Below are 22,329 nucleotides of genomic sequence, written 5' to 3'. Positions count from 1 at the left end.
CCAACATGGGGACTTCGGAGGTCACATCCAAACCATAGTGCTGTGTATTCCAAGTGCTTAAATATACCCTGCCTGGATAGTTCTGTAAAGGAGTAACTCTGACTATATGGATTACATGGTTGAGCAACCTGAAGATCGATGAGATTCCTATCCTACTCCTTGTCAAGGCCACACAGCTAACTAGGTAGCAGCAATCAGGAGTTTCAATCTCTGTGTTAGTTACTTTTCTCTCCTTGTTGAGACAAAATACCCAACACCCAAAGTTAAAGGAGAAAGGGTTTATTAGGCTCACAGTTCATAGAAGTTTCAGTCCACAATTGGCTGGCTCCAAGGTAGGGATGGCAAACAGGCATCACAGAGGAGAAGTGACATGGCTCACACAAGGTAGCAAAGGCAACAAGAGAGATTTTAACAGTGTCTTTCTGCCCCTTTTTATCTTTTTCAGACTGCTTAGGGAGGATAGCACTCACACCCTTAATCCTAGTGCCCTCTGGCCTAACCCCACTATGAGTCAGTCACAGGATCTAGATTTAACTACCTCTGGAAAAGCATGAGGCTTTGGGGGTACTGGAGACCCCTGCAGTTAGGTTCCAGTACCCTGCCCTGTATACGATGGAGGCCTGAGAAATAAATACCCTAAGAGACAGAACTAGGAGACAGAAAGCAGGTGCCAGGACAGCCAATACTGGTGCAGCCAACAAAGGCCCTGGCCAGTCCCAGGCACTGACTTTTATTGGCAATCAATTGGGGTAAAGGCAAACTACATGCAGTTTCTACGGAAATTAATGTAAACAAGGCTCCTAAAGGACAAGACAAAGCATTCTCGAATTAGGAACAAAATAGACAAAATATATGGTTGTAATTAGAACATTGTCCTTCTAGTCAGAAGATTTTAGTTGTGGGAACGGAATTTGGGTGTGAGTTACTTTGACCTCGGCAAGTAGGCTGTGGCCAGATTCACTTCTCAAAACAAGCCAAATGTGGCGTTAACTCTTCACAGCCTGCTTTGGGCATAATCAACATTGCGGTTCTCTTGGGGGGCGGGGAGGGGACACGCATCTAAACACAAGTCATAACAACCTCCAAGGCCCTAAACCCCAGGCTGTGTGTGCGGACCCTTTACCACCCACGCCCTCCCGACTTGACCTCGGGCCAAACTCATACTTGTCCTCAAACTCGGTCCAGCAACAGCTGTGCTGCTTCCTCGCGCTCCTCCCCAGTAGCTGCTCACTGTTTCAGTGCATCCTCTGCTGCAGCCCAACACGCTCCTCCTCGGCCTGTCTTCTCGCCTGTCCCATTCATCTCTGCGCTCCCAGGGCCCGGCAGTGTTTCAGGAAGGGATATTTTCTATCTGTGTCCGCTCTGTGTTTTCTGGTGCACCCCCGTTCACAGCTGGCGCCCTCCTTCGGTTTTATTAAGAGGATGTTGGTCTTCTACCGGCCAGTCCTGGACCCCAGCGCCCAGGCTGGGGTACGGCCTATCTGTTGCTTGCTCCAGGGGTGCTGCCTGGTGACCCCTCCCGTCCCCGCTGAGCGTTCCCAGGCTCCCCTGGGCTCTCCGTGTCCTGCGAGGGTTATTTTACTTTTACTTTTCTGTTCTGTCCTGGTTGACAGTCACGCTTTGTCAGAGATCCCTCTGTCAAAATCCCCAGGGACGTTTCCATGGCCCTTCCTTTCTTCTCTGCTCTTTCTGGATTTAGCTGACTTCCCTACCGCTTGGAGCCCCTTTCTGGCTCTGCAAGGGAGAGGAACACGCGTTTCCACCTTCTCATCACCAACACCTGTCCCATGGGGCCCCCACCGGCACCTCCTGGGCCACTACTACTTGCCCGGGGCTCCCACACCTGCCCACGCGTGGGATCCCTCGTGAGAGCATCAGAACGAGAGCTAAAAGCAACGTCCTCTGCGACCACCGACGCGCGTACACATCTGGACGGCGATGTCTTGGTGCTCCCTCCAGAGACAGGGACAGTTATTCGTGTCAACGAAAAGTGCACGAGTGTTAAACATCCTGAATATAATTGCTTTAAACTGTAATGCTATTTTGTTATTTTAAAAAATGTTTCTGTTATTTCAAAGCCCAACACAGTTGACGTTTCTGGTCTGCAATGGTCTTGGGGGCAACCCGGTGCTCCCTGAACACCATCATCTATACACTAGGCCCTTCCCCGGGTCTCAGCTACCCTGGGCGCCCTCCGGGAGGGGACCTGACTGCAGGGTCCGACTTCCTCCCTCTGCTCCGGAACTGTGCGCTAGGCGCCCGGGACGCGGAAACCCGGGAGTCGCCGCGGGAATCCGCAGGAGGGAACGGGGCGGGGCGGGGCCGGCAGAGATGGGGGTGGGTCTGGGCGGGTGGGCGGGTGGGGGGGGCGACGGGGACTGGCGGGGCGTGGGATAGGGGGCGGAGCCTAGTCCGGAGGGCGGGAGCGGGGCCTGTCTCGGGGCGGGGCCTGTCTCGGGGCGGGGAGAAGGCGGGGCCGGCGCGGGCGCGGGGCGTGGTGCGCGGTGGGCGGTGCGCGGGTCGAACTGCGCCCGTGCGCTTTGGACTCCGCGCGCTGCCCTCCGCCGGGCACGGCTCCGCAGCTATTGCACCTCCTCCCGAGCGGGCTCCCCCGGTGCGGCCGGGGCGATGTGATCCGGGCCCCGCGGGCGCGGCCGGTCGCCGCGATGTGGCTGAAGCCCGAAGAGGTGCTGCTGAAGAACGCGCTGAAGCTCTGGGTGACCCAGAAGAGCAGCTGCTACTTCGTCCTGCAGCGGCGGCGCGGGCACGGCGAGGGAGGCGCTCGCCTCTCGGGTAAGGACGCGGGGCGGGGGCGCCGGTCTCCGGCTGCCGAGGGCGCTCTGCTTCCAGATCTCGGGCCAGGCGGAGCCGGAGACCGCGGCTGGCACCTGCCTCGGCCACCTGGCCAGGGGCTGCCTGGAGGCCACCTTTGGCTCGGGAATGGGGGAGGGACGCGGGCTAGGGATGACCGGAGGATTAGGGACCTCCCACCCCGCCTCCGGGGACAGCTAGTCGTGGGTTGGGGGCGACGGCGGGGTGCGCAGGGCAGGCCCAACCGGGCCATCAGGACGCAGTGGCCCAGGTGGTGACCCTGTGGAGACGCGCGGCCGGCCCACGGCGAAGTCACCTAGGGTACCGCGACCATCCGGCGGCGTGTCTGTCTCTCTCTGCGCCCCGAGGGGGAAACAGAGGCAACACGCCTCCCAACCTCATGATCTTAGGGGGAGAATTGAGCACTTCGGGTCCCCTTCCCCCCAGTGTCTTCTGAGGAATAAGGAAAAATTTAAAAACCCTCAGGCTTGTGAAGTTGATGAAAAACAAGGCTCCCCCCCCCCCCAAAAGTTAGTATCCAAAGCTTTTTGAAATTGAGGGCAGTTTGTTTGATTACTTAGAATACCTGTTTAAATAGGTGAGTGAGGGCAAATCTGGCTAGATTAGGGGATGGAGATGAAGATTTGATTTCAGAATGTGAAGAAAGGGGTCTCTAGAGTAACCTGTCACATCCCCACTACTCAGAAGAGTGAGACTGGAGGAGTCAAAGGACCCCACTAGGTTCCCAAGTTGATTGTTGGAGACTTGATCCAGGGCCAGTCTGGTGAGGTCCTCGTGCGTGAAGTCAGGTGGGATTGGGGCTGGGCTCTCGAGGAGGCTTCACTGAGACCCCAGGAGGAAGACCAGTGGGACTGTGGCTAGAAGTGGTGGTGGGCTGTAGGGAGCTCTGGTCGGGTGGCCCCTGGTCTTGGAGCTGCAGGGACAGCTTGGGCCGCAGGTGGCTTTTGGGAGAGGAGCTGGTGTAGGGGCAGGAGGCTGCAGGGGCCCTGAAGGAACCTTGAATATCACCGTATTGCCCAGAGCTGGGGTGTCTCGGAAGCAGGACTTGGTGACACCCTGGATGGTAGGTGCCCTGCGAAGAGGCTGAAAAGAAGTTTGAGCCTGATGGTTGAGGGTGAGGATCTTGCCTAGGGTGCAGTGAGTAGGTGCCTGGCCTGTAAATGTCTCCTTTAGTGCAAGCTGAGCACAGAGTTTAGAAACTTGCAAACTGGAAAATGTAAGGGCGATTCACAAACACTTTCACTCCTCCACTTAGATCACCACGTGCTGACCAAGGGCATGCTCCTTGTGCTGCTTTGGAAAGGATCTCAAGGGGTTGCAGACTCCATCATATTCACCATCTAGCAGGGCACAGGCCCAGGGCAGAGCTGCCCATCCGATGCCCATCCAATGCCTGGTCCAGCATCAGGTCTGTGTCCCCTCAGGAGTGTTTCTGACTTTGATGTCCTGGGTGTCTCCGCACTGAACTGTGAATGCCTGGGGAGCCCTCACCATTGTATTCCACAACAAAGCAGGTCCCATGTAATACCTGTGGCTTTAGTCTTCCTTGCTATTTCCTTTGGCTTCAACTTGCTGTGAATATGTAGACATTTCTTAAAGGCAACGGGATCAACTGAAAGAGGAGGCAAGCCCACAAAAAGAGGACACTGCTATATTTCTGGATGACCCCATGGATTGTGCAAGGTTAACACTTTTGCTGCCGTTGCCTGACCTTTGAGCCTTAAGCCAGAAGCAAGTTGGCATGGCTGTGCCTATTGGTGACCGGTGACTTAGGATGCTGCCCCCACCCTGGGCTTCCCACGGCTACTTAGGAATGTTGTGAAGTCAAGACTGATGGAACACAGGGCAACTCCAGTTGGTAAAGTTTTAGGGACATATCTGTAGAGTTTAAACGTATATTGTGTTTATGAAAATAACAGGCTAAAATGATGATCGTGGTGGTGGCCAGTTCTAGACTTTTGTTTGGAGGGAAGCAAGTGGAAGTGGCTAACAGGGATTGGAAATAAAACTTGAAGGTGCTGTAATGAAGAAATATCTTTTCTATTACAATAATAAATTCGTTATTAGATGGTAGGAGTGTGAACATGTAAGGTGTAGAGATTAATCTGAATCACACAACTTCAGAAACACAAACTTTTGTTTCATTTGAGGATTATAATGTTCTCTCTCTCCTACACCCCTGCTCACACACACATTTCTTATACACATTCTCAGGTTTGTTTTTCAGGACTGGAGATGGAACCTGAGTTATAGTGCATTGAGCTACATCTCCAGCCTTTTTCTGATTTATTTTATTTTTAAATTTTTTTTGGTACCACGGATCGAACTCGGGACCTTGCGCTTGAGAGGCAGGCGCTGGAACCACTGAGCTAAATCCCTGGCCCCTCTGATTTTTTATTTTGAGACAGGGTCTCACTAAGTCGATAAGTTGCCCAGGCCTGGCTCAAATTTGTGATCCTCCTGCCTCAGCCTCCCAGAGTGATGATATTATAGGCATGCACCACCACTCCCAGTTCTTCCTCACTTTCTAACATGCAATATATTTAGGGTTTATTTCATTGCTTTCCCCTTATCCTCTCACTCAATTGCTTTTTTACGAGGGCAAGTATTTTCCCAGTGATGGTGCCCAGCACATAATATATGCTCAGCAGATATTTGTAGGATGAATAGCTGGATGAATCTGTGCGTGACTCACAGATCCCACTTTTTTCTTAGAAGTGGGATCTGCCTTGAGACCCAGCTTTCACAGTGACGCTGAGCTGATCCTATGGAAAAGATCACATCTGTCTCTTCGAAGCTTCCTGTTTACCTGGCAGCGTGACCACAGTGGGAAGCTGAGAGGGTGGGTGGGAAATAGCGTCCTCCTCCTCCTGTCTTTTCTTTAAAATAACTTGTACAGGGGCAAGGATCATGGCCCTGACTTCCTGGGTGGCCAGGAAGGGCAGGCATAGGTGGCCCTGCTCACGCCTGCCTGGGACTTTGGGACCTTTCTCTTGAAGGCAGTGAGGGGATACAGCTAGAAACCAGGTCCTGGGTCCTGGGCAGTGTGTGGAGTTGGAGCCTGGTGTCTCTAGTGTTATACAATGTTTCTGAAGCTCTGCTGACAGAGGCATTTTTCCTAACCTGGATGGGAAGTGAAGTTGTACAGTGTTCGCTCGGATACAGTCTCCAGCCTGCACGAATAGTTGTTATAAAAGTTCAGCCGGCCACGGGAGAACAAAGAAGTGAGCTTGTAGAAGCAGGGGCCCTCCACCCTTCCCACGTGCTACCTGGGGCTTCTCCAAAAACCTATAGCCCTAGAGATCAAATATTGCCCAAAAGTGCCCTTCAGAAGGATTTTATTTTCTCAGTGTTTGATCATGTGCATTCTTGTGTCATCTTGCAGTTCTTTTCCCCAAGAGGCTGACGTTGTACAGTTAAAATTGGAATAGATACTTGCTGTTTTCTGCTTTGCAGAGTGTGGACCTGAAGTCCCCTCTCCCAGCATTGCATAGGGGGTAGGGGTAGGCTCAACAGTCCCCTGAACAGTGAGGGTCTCAGAAGGAAAAGTAGTGTCGTGGAAAAGAGTGGGTAACGCAGGCTTTGGAGTCAGGATAAGCCTGGTGGTTACCAGTCTGGGCCGAGAGGCCTGGGCTGTTTTATCCTATTCTTGAAACCTTAGTTATAACTCAGCATTAATTCAAGCAATAATGAAACTTCCTTTGGAGGATTAGAAACTGTTGTTCTACATCAGGCACTGCCAATTTTATTTCCACCAGCTATGGACAGGGTTCTGAATAAAGTAAGGGTTAGATTTACACAGTATACCTGGTACCTCATAGGCTTGAAAAAAGAAAAGCCACATTTTTTTTTTTGGTACTGGGGATCAAACTTGGGTCCTTGCACTTGCACAGCAGGCGGCGAAACCACTGAGGTAAATCCCCGGCCCAGAAAAGCCACATTTTAAAAAATTAACTTGTTTGCCATGGTGGCAGGCATACATCTGTAATTCTGGTGTTCGGAAGGCTGAAGCATGAGGATTGCCATGAGTTCAAGGCTAGCCTGGGCTACATAGTGACACCTTGTCTCAAAAAAAAAAAAATCAGTTTAACTAATATGAAGGCTTCTGGAAATGAAAGTATAAAGATGTTTGCATTGCAGTGAAGAATACAGAAACATTCACTTATCTATTAGGATGTTAAGTGTAATGAAAAAAATGAAATATTTAAAAGCAAGTTGAGCTAAACGTTACCTAGTGGCTAATAAAAAGGCATTTTTGCAAGTTATTTTGCAAGATTTGGGTACCAGGCTTTGACCGTGCCAGTAGAGAACTTCATGATGGAGTCTGTTCGGCATTGAGAGCACAGGCCCTGCTGTGGCGGGAGAGACCTAGAGGCCCACAGAGGCTGGGTTGTGTGCTGGGGTCCCTGGCTTGCTAGAAATGCCTGTGGTGGAAGGTTGGGAGCTCCTGAAACCGGCATGGCAGAGTGCTTCGTGGCCAGGACGTCTGGTGTCGGCTGAATTTCTTGGTGGGTTTTGTCTCTACCAACGGTGTGAATCCTTGGCTAAGGATGCCTAGCTCTGGAGTCTTCCATGCTTTGGTCTTGTTTCCCCAGAGCTCCACAGGGAGAAACCATAAATAAAGGAAGTAGTTGGAATTTAGGTGCCTGAGTCTAAAGAATTAAGTGAATAGAGAATCATGAATTCTTTCCCTTTTTTTGGTACCAGAGTTCGAACTCGGGACCCTGCGCTTTCCAGGCAGGCGGCGGCACCATTGAGCTAAATCCCCGGCCAGAATAGAGAATTGATATGTGTTTAAAGGCCGATGAATCATTAATAAAACCTTTGTGGGGTCTCAGAGTTGTATTCATGAGAGCATAATAATGAGGTCACTAGGTGTGTTTGTAATTAGGTCACTGGAGGAGTCAAGGTCTGTGTCCCCCCAGGACCTCCTCAGAGGCACCAGGGGTGTGGATGGTGACAATGACGGAGAGGTCGGTGGCTTTGAGGGTTCACTTCCCAACCTCGAGGGATGAGGATTTCATGATCGTGATTGGACACTCTGGCGGCATTGGGTAAAGGAGGAATTCATTGGAAAAGACGATAGTGAATCTGGTAAGACCTCAGCAGAGATTTCTCCCTCTGCTCTGAAGCTCTTACTTTCAGCTGTGTTCAGAAGTTGTCCTGAGCACATCTGTCTTCTCTCACAGCTGCTCAAGCCGCTCCTGCCTGGTCTCAGCCTGCTTCTCCTCCACCTTTGTTCATACTACATCCTCAGCCCTTTTAAAATTTCTTATTTTGAAACTAGGTCTAAGTCTCTAAGTTGCCCAGCTGGGCTTGTACTTGCAATCCTCCTGCCTCAGCCTCCCAGAGTGCTGGGATTACAGGCGTGTACCAACATGCTGACCACCTTTGCTGTTAAGCACAGACCCTCCTATGTGTCAGGCACTTTTCTCTACCAGGACCATCGCCAGCTGCCCCAGCTGACCTCTCTGCCTGAGGTACCTTCTCTTCCTCCACTGCCACTTTCTGGAGATTGTCACACTGGCCTGTTCCCCATCCCAGCGCCGGTTACTTGTCACACAGTGAAGAGCGTGAGCTCTTCTTCTTTGTCCCCTGCTGTGCACAGGGCTGGGGTCAGACTTGTTACTGGGTCACTCCTGGTAAATGTTTGCTGGACACACAATTGTCCAGCGAGACCAGATTGATGGGAGCCTGTGCGCTTGGGAAATGTTGGGGGTCACCCTAAGATGGGAATTGCATGGACACAGGGGTGTGTGGCAGGCAGTGGGCTCACTGGGGTGAAGATGACTTTGCTGCTTCACACAGCTCTGTGGGTCTTGTCTGTTGAGTTCTTAAACTTTGCTCCACTGGATTTTGATATTCTTAGCTTCTTTCTTTTTCAAAAAGAAAGAAAAATAAATCAACAACAAAATAAGGAGTCTCCTTAGGAAGATCTTATGAAAGGCACTGAATTTTGCTTGGTCGGTGGTTTTTGAGATGGAGTCTCAAGATGTAGTCCAAACTGGCCTTGAGGTCACTATATAGCCCATGCTGGCCTCAGACTTGCCAGAGTCCTCCTGCCTCAGCCTCTCAAATTCTGAGACTACAGGCCTGTACCACCAGTGCTTGGATTGTGGTTGGTTTTTTAGCATCATTTTTTTTTTTGGCACTGAGAATCGAACTAAGGACCTTGTGCTTCTAAGGCAGGTGCAGTGCTACTGAGACCTGTGGTTGTTTTTTTTTAATAAGAAATCTTCCTTGTCCATAAAAATATCTAATATAAATGTAAAGTATAAGTAATAGAAGTAGCATTCTATACCCACCACCTATCACCAAAAAATAGTTATTTCCATTGACTGGGAAACCTCCTGGGCATTTCATCCCATGAGGTTCTCTGATCGTCCTCCTCCCTGCCCAGCACTGTTCTGAGTTCCCTGTCATTGCTGTGTTGCTTTTCTTTGCAGTTTTAACACAGTTGTATGTATGCTGCTCCATACATTGCTTAGTTTGTCTTCTTGTATAACTTTATACTGGGGCATCATTCCTTATTCATACCTTATGTATTTCTCGTAGTGTGGCTACTGGCCCATCAGTGATGTGTGTCTCTGGCTTTGAGCCATGCTGATGTATGTATCATAGTTCATTCATTTTCATCCATGTGCAGGAATCCATTGAATGAATATGCTGTTAATCATTCATTCCCCTGCCAGTGGGTGCTAGCTGTTGCTTTTGTTACCATGTTACACACACCATGGCTCTGATCCCTTTTTTAAAATTTTTGAGACAGGGCCTTGGGGCTGAACTTGAACTTACTATGTTGCCCAGGCATCCCTCTTGCTTTGAGTACAAGGGTTACAGGTTTCCACCACCCCTCCTCTCACTCCGTGATAGTTTTTAACCCCAGGGAAAATAAAGAAACAATTTCTTAGGATAGAAAAACTTTTGTAGCTTTGGCATGAAGCTTGGCATTTATATAATTGTAACAATATAAAGATTAATGTGTGCTGTTGGGGGTGGTGGCCTGTAATCCCAGCACTCTACAGGCTGAGGCAGGAGGATTGCCATGAGTTGGAGGCCAGACTGGGCTACATAGGGAGAGCTTGTCTAAAAAAAAAAAAAAAAAAATTAACGTGTGCTGTAACACTATGGTCGCATAATTGGGGGATAGTGGGGGTGACAGCGGTGGTCAAGAAAGGAAGTGAAGTCTTCCACTTCTGCAAGTTAACAGCGAATGGCCACACAGCAGGGTGGGGGTGCCTTCATTAGAGGCATGTTGCTGGGAGCAGAAAAGGTGAATACAAAGAGAATCCCTTAAGAAATGCAAAAAACTGAAACTAGAAATTTCAGCTGTTCCCCTTCAAGGTATCTTCCTAAAAGAGTTAAAGACATCATGTTACAGTGATCCATGCACACCCACCCGTGTTTACAGCAACACCTTTATAATGGCTAAATCTTGGAAGCAGCTTATATGTCCATCAACAGGTGAACAGGTAAAGAAAATGTGGTATTTATACATAGTGGAGTTCTACTGTGCCGTAAAGAAGGATAAACTTGAGTCATCCATAGGTAAATGGATGCATCTTGAGACCATAATATTAACTGATTTCAAAACCAGACACACAAGCTTAAATAGTACACAGTCTCTCTTATATGAGAAACCCAAAGTAAGAATAAAGAGCAAAATAAAAGATAGATGACAGGAAACAGGGAGGTATATCTTTTGCAAAAGGGTTGGAGATCAAGAGATGGGGGAGGGGCCATGAAAAGAGTGGCAGTGAGTTCTGCCCATGGACTGACTCCCCTCGATGGATGTGACCATTGCATGCTGCAAATACAGACCCACTTAAAAAGGTACAGGGGGAAGCGCTTGTCCCTGGGTCCTGCTGGGTCTTCCCAGAGGCGCCCCTGGGGTCCTTGCTGCTCCTTTGCACTTTGACTTTGATAAAACAACAGCAGACTTGGAACCTCAGGGGAGCATGGCGTGTCTTCAGGCCACAGCTCTGCTTGGGGCGTGGATATCAGAAGGCATCGAGCAGGGTCCCGCGAGCCAGCTCTCTCTGCCCAGGGAGCTATGTTTAGCCTTGAGAATGTCCAGCATGTGTGGCGCATGTCGTTTCACTCAGGCTTGAAACTGTTTTCAGAAATGCATTTGACCCACTCAGGTACTTTTATTTGAAATGAAAAGATAGTATTTTGGACTTTTTTTTTCTTTCTAAAGAGGAAGTCAGTTTAGAGGTATAAATTCAATTCACAGTCTTTGTCTCATCTCTGTTCTCAGAAATGTGATTTTAGATCATAACCCTCTCCTTCTGGGGTCTCAATGTCTTTTTTTTTTTTTTGAGACAGGGTCTCACTGTGTAGTTCAGACTGGCCTTAAACTCACTGTATAGCTTGGGCTGTTCTTGTACTTGCGGGAATTCTCCTGCCTCAGCCTTTGAGTGCTGGGATTATAGGCATCTGGCACCACATTGGGCTCAGTGTCTTAACCTGCAAAATAACTACAACAGTTACTTTCCAACTAACCAAAGCACTTTTTGTTTTGTGGAAGACTTCATGCTTCAAACTGTTGTGCTTTCCAGTTGTGTTGGTGATAGCCACTTCATTGCTTGTAATGAAGAAAAAAAAAAACCCCAAAGAGCATCGTATCCCATGACCTTACAGCCCACAGGTAGAGATGGTGGAGTGGGGGGGACATTAGACTCTGGACTGCGACCCGTGCCTGGGGCAGGTACAGGGGGCACAGGAGACACTAACAGAGATGATGACACCAAGAGGCAGCCCCAGAATCTGTGACTTTGGCTAAGACCTGCAGCATGTTCAGGGTGGTGTTTGCCAGCTGGAAAGTACAGGAAAGAGCCCTGGTGGCCTGGGGTGCAGCTCAGCTGGAGAGTGCTTGCCCAGCATGCATGAGGCTCTGGGGTCCTCCGCAGCTCTGGAGAAAAAGTCTTGTGTGCAGGGGAAAGAACCTGTGCAAAGGCCCTGAGGCCACTGAACATGTGTTTTGGGTAGGTTTGAGACCCCTGGGAGTTGTGGAGGAAAACCAGAAAACAAGAGTAGGGATTGAGGAGTGGCCAAGGGGCTGGAGGAAATCCGCTTTGTACCTTCCCTATGGCCAGGGGGAAGTGGACGAAGGGGTTGAGGAGGTATTCTTTTGGCAGTGAGGTCAGAAAAGGTGGCAGTAAATCCTGGTTAAAACTGTCTTGCTGATTGTGCTGGCACACGCCTGTAATCCCAGCACTTAGGGGCTGAGGCAGGAGGATTGCCCCAAGTTTGAGCCCAGCCTGGGCTGCATAGCCAGACCCTGTCTCAAAAAGATAAAACAGAAATAAAAAAATAAAAATGTTTTCTTTGTCAGCAGACAGAGGCTCTGTGGGAGGCTGGATTTCTGGGTGGTGGGCACTTAGGGAGGAGCTGCCAGCCCTGAGAGGGGGGAGGCGGACTGGAGCAGACCTGGGTTAGGGGCGGCATCCCCGAGACTCTGGGCGGGAGCCACTGCCCTGGGATTTTTGCTGTAGAAATAAGTTTCATTTCTAAATGAGGTTCAGAGAATGTGTCAGTGTCTTCCTGTGACATAATAAGAAACGCTGTTTGGTGTCTGTGCCTAATTCCCAGCACAGAGTTTCTAAAACTCCTATAATTTCCTGAGTGATGGGGCGTTAGTAACATTTTTTGTTCTGATATCTGGCCTTTGACCCTGCTTCCTGAGGCAGAGGTCCTAGGGCCCTTAGCATTTCCTGGTGATGGCAGCCTCCTTTTTCTAATGAGGCGGTCCCCACTGGGCTGCTGGGTGGCACTGGTCACCAGGGAGACCAGCTGGGTGTAGAGGCATGGGCCTGTCAGCCCCTCGGCCATCCCTGGGTAGAGAAGGAACCTGTCTTGGTCACCTTTTTGTGTCACTGAGACACAATACCCAACACCCACAAATTGAAGGAGAGGTTTATTTTGACTCAGTTTGTAGAGGTTTCAGTCCGAGGTCGCTGGCTCCAAGGCAGGACAGCATGGCAGAGGAGGTTGGGGGAGGAGAGCCGCTCAGGGCCTGGTGGACAGGAAGTGAGATGAAGGGCAGAGCCAGTGAGACCACGCCCCCAGTGCGCTGCCTCCTCTGTCCAGACCCTGCCTCCTGACAGCAGGTGAGTCCTAAGCCCCTGTAATCCAATCGCCTTCCAAAGACCCCACCTATGAGCACAGGAGGCTCTTGGGGGACGTCTAGATAGAAAGTCTAGCAGGGACTTTGGATTGAGTTACTGATGGATCAGCTTCTATAGCCATAAAAATCCCCAAGCTGTGGCTACAGGGTTTCCCTGTTGGTAAATGTGTCCACGTTGCTGGAAGTTGGAGTTCCCCACCCCACAGTGACAGAGCTGTGGGCTCAGGACCTTTCTGGACTACAGTCTCTGTTCTCTCTCTGTTCATCTGTAGCCTTTATCATTCCCCCATTCCCCCATTCCCTGTAGGAAACACTGGGAAACCTGTGTTTCCCTGAGTGCTGTGAGCCGTGATGGCAGATTATGAAGCACAGGCAGGGGTGTGTGTGTGTGTGTGTGTGTGTGTGTGTGTGTGTGTGTGTGTGTGTGTGTGTGTGTGTGTGTGTGTGTGTGGTGGGAACGAGCCGCAGTTTGTAGTCATTGGTCAGAAGTGGGTGACAGCTGCTGTGGGGCTATGCCCTTCACCACTGGACTCCTCACAAATCCCAGGTAGTTGGTGTCCCATGGAATTGCAGGACACCCATTTGGGGTCTGCAGAGTTGGACAGTCGGGGGGCACAGGAGGATCCCACATTTGGTAGAAGAAGTGTGGAAAGTAGAGTAAAACACAGTGAGTGTTTTTAACACAGGAAGAAGTAACAAATTTCATTGGAACCCAAGGATGTTGGCTCAGCACTGGGAACTGTACTTGTTTCTCAGGAGGAATTCTTGGAGAAGATGATCCTTATAAACACTGGGGAGCAGAGGCCCCATGCATGCTCAGCATTGGCAAGGCCTGGAGTTCAGCCCCAGCGCTGGAAAAACAAATTGGGGACGTTGCTTACCTGGTGCTGGTGTCCCATGGGGCCCGCATGGGGTTGTCCTGGGATGCTCGTCTGGTGTAGACACCCGCAGGTATCTGATCTGGCCTCACTCTGCCTTTTGCTTAGACTTTGAGTCTCAATTCAGAGATGTAACATAGTCTTTTGTTATGAATAATGTTATCAGATTCACAAAATATCATTTCTTTCTAGAAGTAAAACAGAGGTTAAATATCATTTCTGTGAATGTTGTGCTGACTGACGAACTCCATTCAACAGGGTTTTAAATCAGTTTGTGGCCCGTGGTTGGGATGCAGGAAAGTTTTTATGAAGACATATAGTGGTGTTCTTAAAATGGGACTAGCCCAGTGAGGATATGGAAGGAACCTGTGGACTTTCTCTCCTGACAGGCAGAATTTGCAAGGCAGAGACACTTAAAAATTTGTTAACACCAGCTCAATTGCAGAGTGAAAGGTTTAGGTACTATATGTCACCTGCTTTAGGAACACAAGCTTAAGGGGCTTGGGGTTTTCTGTTATGTTGTTTTGCTGTTATAATTAAAGAGAAACATAAATCCTAAGCCAGGCCTTAAGATTGCTTTCAGAATATATAGCCATAGCTGGGTGTGGTGGTGCATGCCTGTAATCCCAGCACTCCAGAGGCTGAGGCAGGAGGATCGCCACAAGTTTGAGGCCAGCCTGGCCTACATAGTGAGTTCAAGGTCAGCCTGAACTACGTAGTGAGACCATGTCTCAAAAAACAAATAGAAACAGAGTATATAGCCATACTCACCAGTCTGTCAAAGATCTGATCACAGCAGGGAACTGGCTGGAAGGAAGAATCAGACTGGATTTTGGCAAATCCAGTGTCCCAAAGCCATGTGTGTGTTCGTGCGCATATGTATGCGTGTGTACGCACAACTGGGTTTTGTTTCCCCCGTGGCTTCCCTTGGGTTCTTTAGGAAGAAAGTGTTTGGACATGCACTGAGATTTCAGAGTGGACATGGTCTATTCCAAGGCCGCAGGGTTGCTGCCTGTTCTTGTGGGGATTCAGTTCCAAAGTCACCATGAAGAACAAAAATTATACAAGAGAAAACAGCTCTAGAAGCCAGCCGTCCACCTGTCTTTGGGATTTGGTCGTGTTATAAGGAGCCTGCGAGCTGAGAGGTCTCCGAGGTATGCGGGGATTATTTACCTGTGGGCGTTTTGGGCCCAGTGCAGATTGTACAATTTGATAAAGTGTTTTCTGTTGTTTATTTGTTTTTGGTACCAGGGATCGAACTCAGGACCTTGCACTTGTGAGGCAGGTGACAGCACCACTGAGCTAAATTTCTGGCCCTGTTTTTTTTTTTTTTTTTGTACCGGGAATTGAACTCCGGTCATTGTGCTTGCGCAGCAGGTGTCGAAACCACTGAGCTAAATCCCTGGCCCCATTGTTTTGTTTTTTGAGACAAGGTCTCACTGTGTAACCCAGGCACACACAGTGATCCTCCTGCCTCAGCCTTCCAGAGTGCTACTGTGCCAGGCTAGAATTTGTTATGTTGAACATGAACTGCAAGGCCATTGTGCCAGCAAGGTGAAGAAAGGCCTCTGAGGCTGTGTTCCAGCTGGGAAGGAGTACAGGTCACCCCACACCTTGGGTATCTGCTAGGTGAGGTTGACGGTGGTTTTCACGAGAAGCACAAGCTGACTTCTAAGTTCAGATGGCTCATCGTGGAGAGGTCTGTGAGAGCAGATGGTGTTTTCTCTTTCAGCATTTTGTTAATCTTAATTTCTCCAAATAAAACTTTTCGATTTGAGAAGAGGGTTGGAGAGCCCTTGGTGGTACTGGGAGGTTCTCACTGCTGGGAGCTCAGCTCACTGTGCAAACTGTTGGCCTTGTTTGATTTGACTTCCCAGGCCACCTGGAAGCCAGATCTGAGCATTCGGTATAAACATCAAGAGTTAAGGTAGAATTTTTTTGTTGTTGTTGTTCATTTGAGACAGGATCTCATTGTGTAACCCAGGCTGGCCTCAAACTTGTGGTGATCCTCCTGCCTCAGCCTCCTGAGTGCTGGGATTACAGGCCTGCACCACCACACACTTCAGTGTCTTCAGGGCCTGGGGTCTTGATGTCAGCATACTCTGAGCGGTGCATGTGGGGATGATGTTTCCCAAGCACTTCCAATAGCTGCCTTCGTGTAGTAAGCACTCAAGTGTGTTTCACTCTGCTGGTGGTTTCCCTTGGAGTGCAGAAACTTTTTGCATGTATTTCTTTTTTGTTGGTACCAGGGATCGAACTCGGGACCTTGCGCTTGAGAGGCAGGTGGTGGAACCACTGAGCTAAATCCCCAGCCCGTGCAGAAGCTTTTTAATAAGATGAGATCCCAGTTGTTGATTCTTTCTGCTAGTTCCTGTGCTATTGAAGTTTTGTTCATAAAGTCCTTTCTTATGCCAATGTCTTCAAGAGTTCTACCTAATTTACCTTCCAGCAAGTTTCGTCTTTCTGTTTTAATATTTAGATCTTTAATCCACTTCGATCTTACTTTAGTGCATAGTGATAGGAATGGGTCTAGTTTTAATCTTCGGCAGGTTGAAATCCAGTTTTTCAAACACTATTTATTAAAGAGGCTATCTTTCCTCCAGTGAGGGTGTTTGGCTCCTTTTTCAAAGATGAGGTGGCTGAGTGTGTCTGGTGTTGTTTCTGGATCTTCTAATTTGTTCCCCTGATCCTCAGGTCTGTTTCTTTGCCAGTACCATGCTGTTTTTATCACAGTGGCTTTGTAGTATAGTTTCAAGTTGGGGGTTGTAATACCCCCTGCCATGTCTCTGTTGCCTAGAATTGCTTTTGCTATTCTAGGTCTCTTCTGGTACCAAATGAATTTTTGAATTGTTTTCTCTAGTTCTGTGAAATATACTGTTGGGATTTCAGTTGGGATTGCATTCAAGTGTATTTAAAAATGCAAGTGCCAGGGCCGGGGATTTAGCTCAGTGGTTCTGCTGCCTGCTTTGCAAGCGCAAGGTCCCGAGTTTGATCCCCAGTACCAAAAAACCAAAAACAATGCAAGTGCTGTGTGTGGTGGTGCATGCCTGTGACCCCAGCACTTGGAGATTGAGGCAGGAGGATCAACATGAGTTGCTGGCCAGCCTGGGCTACATAGTGAGACTTTGTCTCAAAACAGAATGAAACAACAAAACAAAAAACATGTAAGAATAAATATGTTAGGTGAATATACATGCATGGAAATTTATAAACGAGCTTGCCATAGTTTTGAAAGTCTTTGTTTTGAGGTTTTGGAGACACTGGTCTCCCTGTTTTATTTATTTATTTATTTAATTGATCCCTAGTACCAAAAAAAACCCAAACAAAAATTTAAGTAGTTTAACCCTGGATTTATTTATTTACTTACTTATGTATTTATTTATTTATTTTTTCATGTATTTATTTTTTGAGATCATCCTCAGCCTTAAGTTGTACATTTTAAATAAAGAGTATTCTATTAAATCAGGGCCGTTGATTTAGCTCAGTGGCACTGCTCCTGTCTCATAAGCGCAAGGTGCTGAGTTTGATCCCCGATACTGCAAAAAAAAAAAAAAATTAATAGGGGCCAGGGATATAGCTCAGTGACACCGAGCCTATCGGAAGCGCAAGGTCCTGGGTTTAATCCCCGGCACACACATACACACAAATTATAGAAAAATCTATAAATTTGAGTAAGAAATTAACTCAAATAAAAAAATTTTACAGGTCAAAAAAATTTTTGATTAAAGCTGTCAAGAGGGAGGGCATGGGGACTCTGTCTTCAAAAAAACTTAAGTCATGATCACTGGGGTTGGTAGTGTACACCTGTAATTCCAGCACTCTGGAGGCTGAGGCAGGATTATCATCAGGAGTTAGAGGCCAGCCTGGGCTACATATTAAGATCTTGTCTCAAAAAAAACAAAACAAAAGAAAACCTGACAAAAAACCCCCCAAGAACAACAAAAAAGTGAAACTAGAATTTCACTCTAGTCTGTTAACAAAATGCAAACTACTGTTAAAACCTTTATTTAGGAAATGTCTACAGGAAAATTGCTTTATTGTGAGACTGAAACTAACCACTCCTTGTTCATTGAAACAACTATAACCTGGTTGTTTTGTAACCTGTGTTTCAAGAGTCGTGGTTTGTTGGGGTCTTGCACGATGGTCTCTAGTCCCCTGCTTCAAGTTGTGACTTTAGTGTAGGACATCTTAATACCACGTGTACCTGTGTCATTGCAGGGGTTGCCAGGAGGTCCCCTTAAATAGGAGTTGGGGACCCCACCTGGGCCCAGGCAGTGGAAAAGCATTTCGGGATGTGTCAGGGAGAGGCCTAAGCAGATGAGTCCGGCACAGTTGGAGTGAAAATAGGGGAGGGCTTGAGCTGAGGAGATGGTCAGACAGCCAGAAACAAAGGAAGGACCAGCTCCATAGAGGTCCAGGGTCGGGGAGAGTCTGAGGGGGTCGTGATTTCAGATCTGGTTTTGTCTCAGGAGTCTGGTTTAGGGCAGTGCCTGAGGCCTTCTGGGTGCTCTCATTAGTTGAATGCCCTTGGGAGAGGAGATAGTTGTATAATTCAGGGCTAACTGATTGTTACAGCTGTGTCTAGTTTGTCTAGCTTGTGTCCCCCCAAAGCCTCCAGCTGTCATGGAGGGTACTTTTCAGAGGTGGCTGCATCTAGAGTGTGTGGTGCTGGGATCAAGGGTATGTGATTACTAAATCAGTCCACTGATTGGTTTGGCTTAGTTCTGGATAGGATTAAGGGTGTAAGTGCTATGCCTGCCCTAGGGCAGGTAGCCTGCATAAAATACAAGAGACAGAAGGAGGGTACTGTGCTCTCGGCTGCCTGCTTGCCTTGAACTGTTTCTCCTCTCCATGCCTCTCTCCCTTGGAGCTAGCCAACTATGGACTGAAAACTCTACAAACTGTGAGCTAAATAAACCTCTGCTCCTTTAAGTTTGGGTGTATTTTGTCTCAGCAATGAGAAAAGTAACTAAGACACTGACTTTGTATCATTGGCTTATAGACAGGCACTACCTAAGTGATGAATGTGCCTATGTTTGAGCAAGGATGACCTTAAAGCTTTAAAATAATAAAGGAGACAGATGAGCTGGCCATGGTTGTGCCATCTGTAAGCCCAGCCTGTAATCCCAGGACTCGAGAGGCTGAGACAGAAGGATCACTGGGCTAGCCTGGGTTCCATAGTGAGTTCAAGGCCAGCATGAACTCTTTCTCAATTTCATTTGCATTTCAGTTTTGTTGGGGAAAGAATAGGGCTACCTGGAGGTAGGAAAGAGGAGATACTGTTCCTTTTACCCTGTGACCTTGGGCCTTGGTTTCCTCTTTAGTGAAATTGAGCTGCTAATAAGTAACTAATAAGAGTGTTATCAGTAAATGGATCTGAAGCGCTGGGCGTGGGGTGGTGTTGCTTACCAGCCCCGTGTGTTACTGAGTAGTTGAAGCTGTGAGTGTGTAAGAGTCTGTGGTATAGCCCCTGTGTGGACACAGCCTTTCTCCTTCAGTTTCCTTTTTTCAGTTTTTTTTTTGAGACTGTGTAGCCCAGGCTGGCCTCAAACTTCAGGGAATCCTCCTGCCTCAGCCTCCCAAGTACTGGGATCACAGGTGTATGCCACCACTCTCAGCTCACCCTCAGCTTCTGGTGGGAGAAGCAGCGGTTTGGGAAGGGCCTGGGAGTGCTCAGGAGCTGGGCTTGCGTCTCATGTACCTATATGAGTACTTAACTCCTGTCCCAGCCCAGCTTCCTCAGCTCTGCTTCCTTATCTGCCGCCCACCCCCAGGTGGGACCCTCTCATCTCCTCTTTATTATTCTGGAAGCCCGGTTCCTGGCTGGGTTGCTATATGGCACTTTCTTTCCTGCAGACTCTGTGCTGGCCCCTCCCCCGTGAGGGGTGCACACAGCTGGTCAGGAGTGTGTGGGGTGTCCCCAGAGAGAGAAAACCCCCGAAGTGGGCTGCCTAATCTTCCAGGGCTTCCTCAGGGCCAAGTGGGGGCAGAATTCCCTGTTTCAACTTTGGTGCCAAGCCTGCAGTATTCCAGCACCTTTGAGGATCCAGTCCCCCATCCCCTGGGTCCCCTACCTCCGTACCTGCATGCGATAGAAGGCAGTGGGGCTGTGCCTTATCTTTGGTGGCTCAGAAATAGAATGAAGCCATCTTGGAAGAATAGACGGTCTTGTTCCACCTACCTCAGCGTGTGGCCCCTGCCTATAACTGACCATATGTATCTTTATTATTCAGGGGTCAGTCTTCCTGTCCTCTTAAGCAAGAACAACCAGCCTAGAATGTCTTTTTCTTCCAGTCTTATTTAAAAAAGGAAAACAACTATTGCTGGCTAGCGCTGTGACACCACAAGGTTTGTGGGTCACGTTGCACCTTTCATACTGTGTTCCTCTCCTTTGCGTATATCCTTGGGTCCCAATGTCAAGGTTTCTCTGGGCCAGTTGGTACCTCCAAGCTTGCAAGCTGAGGTCCACTGCAGCCATCCCATCTGTCAAGCCCTTGGTGACATAGTCTGGTATCTTTTCTTTCTGAAATGCAACAGTCAGCAATGCTTACCCTAAAGCATTTATGGAAGTTCAGATGTGTCCAGGAGAAAAGCCATGGCAGGATTCTTGTCTTCAAGCGTTATAACCAGAGGGCCTTAAGGGAGGAGGAGGAAGTCGGGTTTGGTACCGTTTGGCAATGCCAGCATTAAAATGTTGGTGGATGATGAACTTAATGCATATGTATATTTAGTGAACATTGCTTACTCTGCCTGACTGGCATAGTGAAAGTGAGAGTTATAAATAATGCATTTAAATACTCTTAAACCTCTTGGTGCTACATCTCACTGCTGTACCGTAAACGCGTCCACACCTCCACTCTGCAAGCTATTTCACACTATTGTTAGGTATGAAAAGACAGGAAATGTTGCCTAACATGTTATTTCTGATCTTGTGGGCTTGTGGTTTTAGGGTTGCTTTTTGCGAAAGATCACTGGCAGTAAGGCCGTGAGGGTGACCCAAGACTTTCTTTTGGAACAGAAGGAAGGATTTTAGAAATAAGTGACATTTCTAACAGATTACACAGACTCAACTGTGCTTTGTGGATATAAAACTTCTGGAAAGAGGCTTTGTGCTTGTGTGTGTGTGTGTGTGTGTGTGTATGTGTGTGTGTGTGTGTATGTGTGTGTATGTGTGAATATCTCTGTATATCCTCTCAAGTTTCTGACTTTGCAAGTGTTGTAGAAATCTGTCAGAATGGCATCCGGAGCGGTGGACAAGTCCTGGACAAGGCGAGGGTCTCTCCAGTGTTTCTTCAACAGCCCATCTTGTTCACCTTTGGAAGGGAGTGGTGGGGACAGCAGGTTCAGGAATGCGGAGCTGAGCGCTGCGAGCAGAACTCTGGCCCTGGTGTCCTTAGGTGCTGTTCCCCAGCTTGCCCTGGCGGTGGAGGGGGGGGGGGTCGATGCTGCCAGAGGAGTGGCCAGAAGCTGCCCCTCTGTCTGGAGGAGGGGTGCATTTGTTATGGAAGACCTTGTTCTTTAAACAAGCATAAAAATACACTTGCTTGGAGGAAATTGATTTGCACACAAATGTTAGGAACCTTGGTGATCTTAGATTGTTTACTGTGAGAGTTTGGTTACCGACTGCTGGGTTCCAGGGCTCTTGAGAAGGTGGTGTACCCAGAGGTGGGAAGTCCTGCCGATTCTCCGCTGCTGGGAAAGAGGGTTCTGGCCCACTCGGCCCCTTCACCACTCTCTGGCTGTAGTGTTTTTTCCACAGCTTCCTGAACAATGACTGAGAACTCCAGGAAGCTGGTAAATTGGGGCTGGTACCACAGTGGGGTTCAGGTCCTCAAAATTGGAGGGAAAAAAGTTCCATGGTGTCTCGTCCCCAAATTGAGACTTGGCTTACAGTGGGGTGACTGTGATGATAATGTCTTTTGTGCTTGGGAACAGCCGAAATTCACTTTCTCTCAACTGTGGGTTTACTGAAAACCCTGGCCAAATCTCTGTGCTCAATCAGCAGATTATATACGGAATTAACATGAAGTTTCCCTCAAACTTGAAGGATTAGTTTTTAGTGTTTTGAGGACTCAGGAAATAGAAATGTGGTAGTTTTCCTCTTGATTCACCTGCAGAGAAGCCTGGGGGAACTTATAGAAATGACTTTTAGGAAACCTGAAAACTTTCTCATAGAGCCTTGGTAGCCGATGAGTGTGTTTGAGGCGCATTGCACAGTAGTGCTCTGTTTCTGCCATGAAGATCCTTCACCAGTGTATGAAGGACGGAAGAAATTTTAAACTGTTTTCTGTTGTTGGGATTGTGATTGAATCCCATGCCTCCCTTTTCTTGCTGTTCCTGGCAGCCTGTGACCAAGTATGGGAGATGCTGGGGCTGCAGCCCCAGGTGGAAAGCAAGTGTTCTTAGGGAGGCTTTGCTTCCTACCCTGGGGCACCTTGCGGAATTGGAGCCCTCCACTGCATGAGGTGGATCTGCAGCCCTGCAGACATG

The 22,329-nt window shown here is 48.5% G+C and overlaps 1 protein-coding gene and 1 long non-coding RNA gene across 6 annotated transcripts in view; both read left to right on the top strand.

The window, feature by feature from the left end:
• The first annotated feature begins 2,488 nt into the window (after positions 1-2,488).
• Positions 2,489-22,329, top strand: part of Tbc1d8 (TBC1 domain family member 8) — a 96,675-nt gene continuing 76,834 nt past the window's right edge. For 2 of the 5 annotated variants that reach the window (XM_087203711.1, XM_021258110.2), the window contains exon 1: positions 2,502-2,793. In XM_087203711.1, the coding sequence (XP_087059837.1) occupies positions 2,667-2,793 (127 nt within the window). In that variant the 5' untranslated portion in view covers positions 2,502-2,666. Of the gene's footprint in view, positions 2,794-22,329 lie in introns of all 5 variants that reach the window. The other 3 variants (XM_004844449.4, XM_004844447.4, XM_004844448.4) reach the window with 2 other exon arrangements.
• The window catches only part of LOC147829753 (uncharacterized), a 41,254-nt gene continuing 21,727 nt past the window's right edge, over positions 2,803-22,329 (top strand). The window contains exon 1 of the long non-coding RNA XR_015448285.1: positions 2,803-21,633. This is a non-coding gene — a long non-coding RNA (uncharacterized LOC147829753). The remainder of the gene's footprint in view (positions 21,634-22,329) is intronic.

This window comes from Heterocephalus glaber, unplaced genomic scaffold (assembly GCF_053883595.1).
Source record: "Heterocephalus glaber isolate CG9 unplaced genomic scaffold, H.glaber_assembly_v1.0 deba00000470, whole genome shotgun sequence".
Classification (NCBI taxonomy): domain Eukaryota; kingdom Metazoa; phylum Chordata; class Mammalia; order Rodentia; family Bathyergidae; genus Heterocephalus; species Heterocephalus glaber.
Note: the sequence above shows the minus strand (reverse complement) of the source record. Positions and strands in the feature narration are given on the sequence as shown.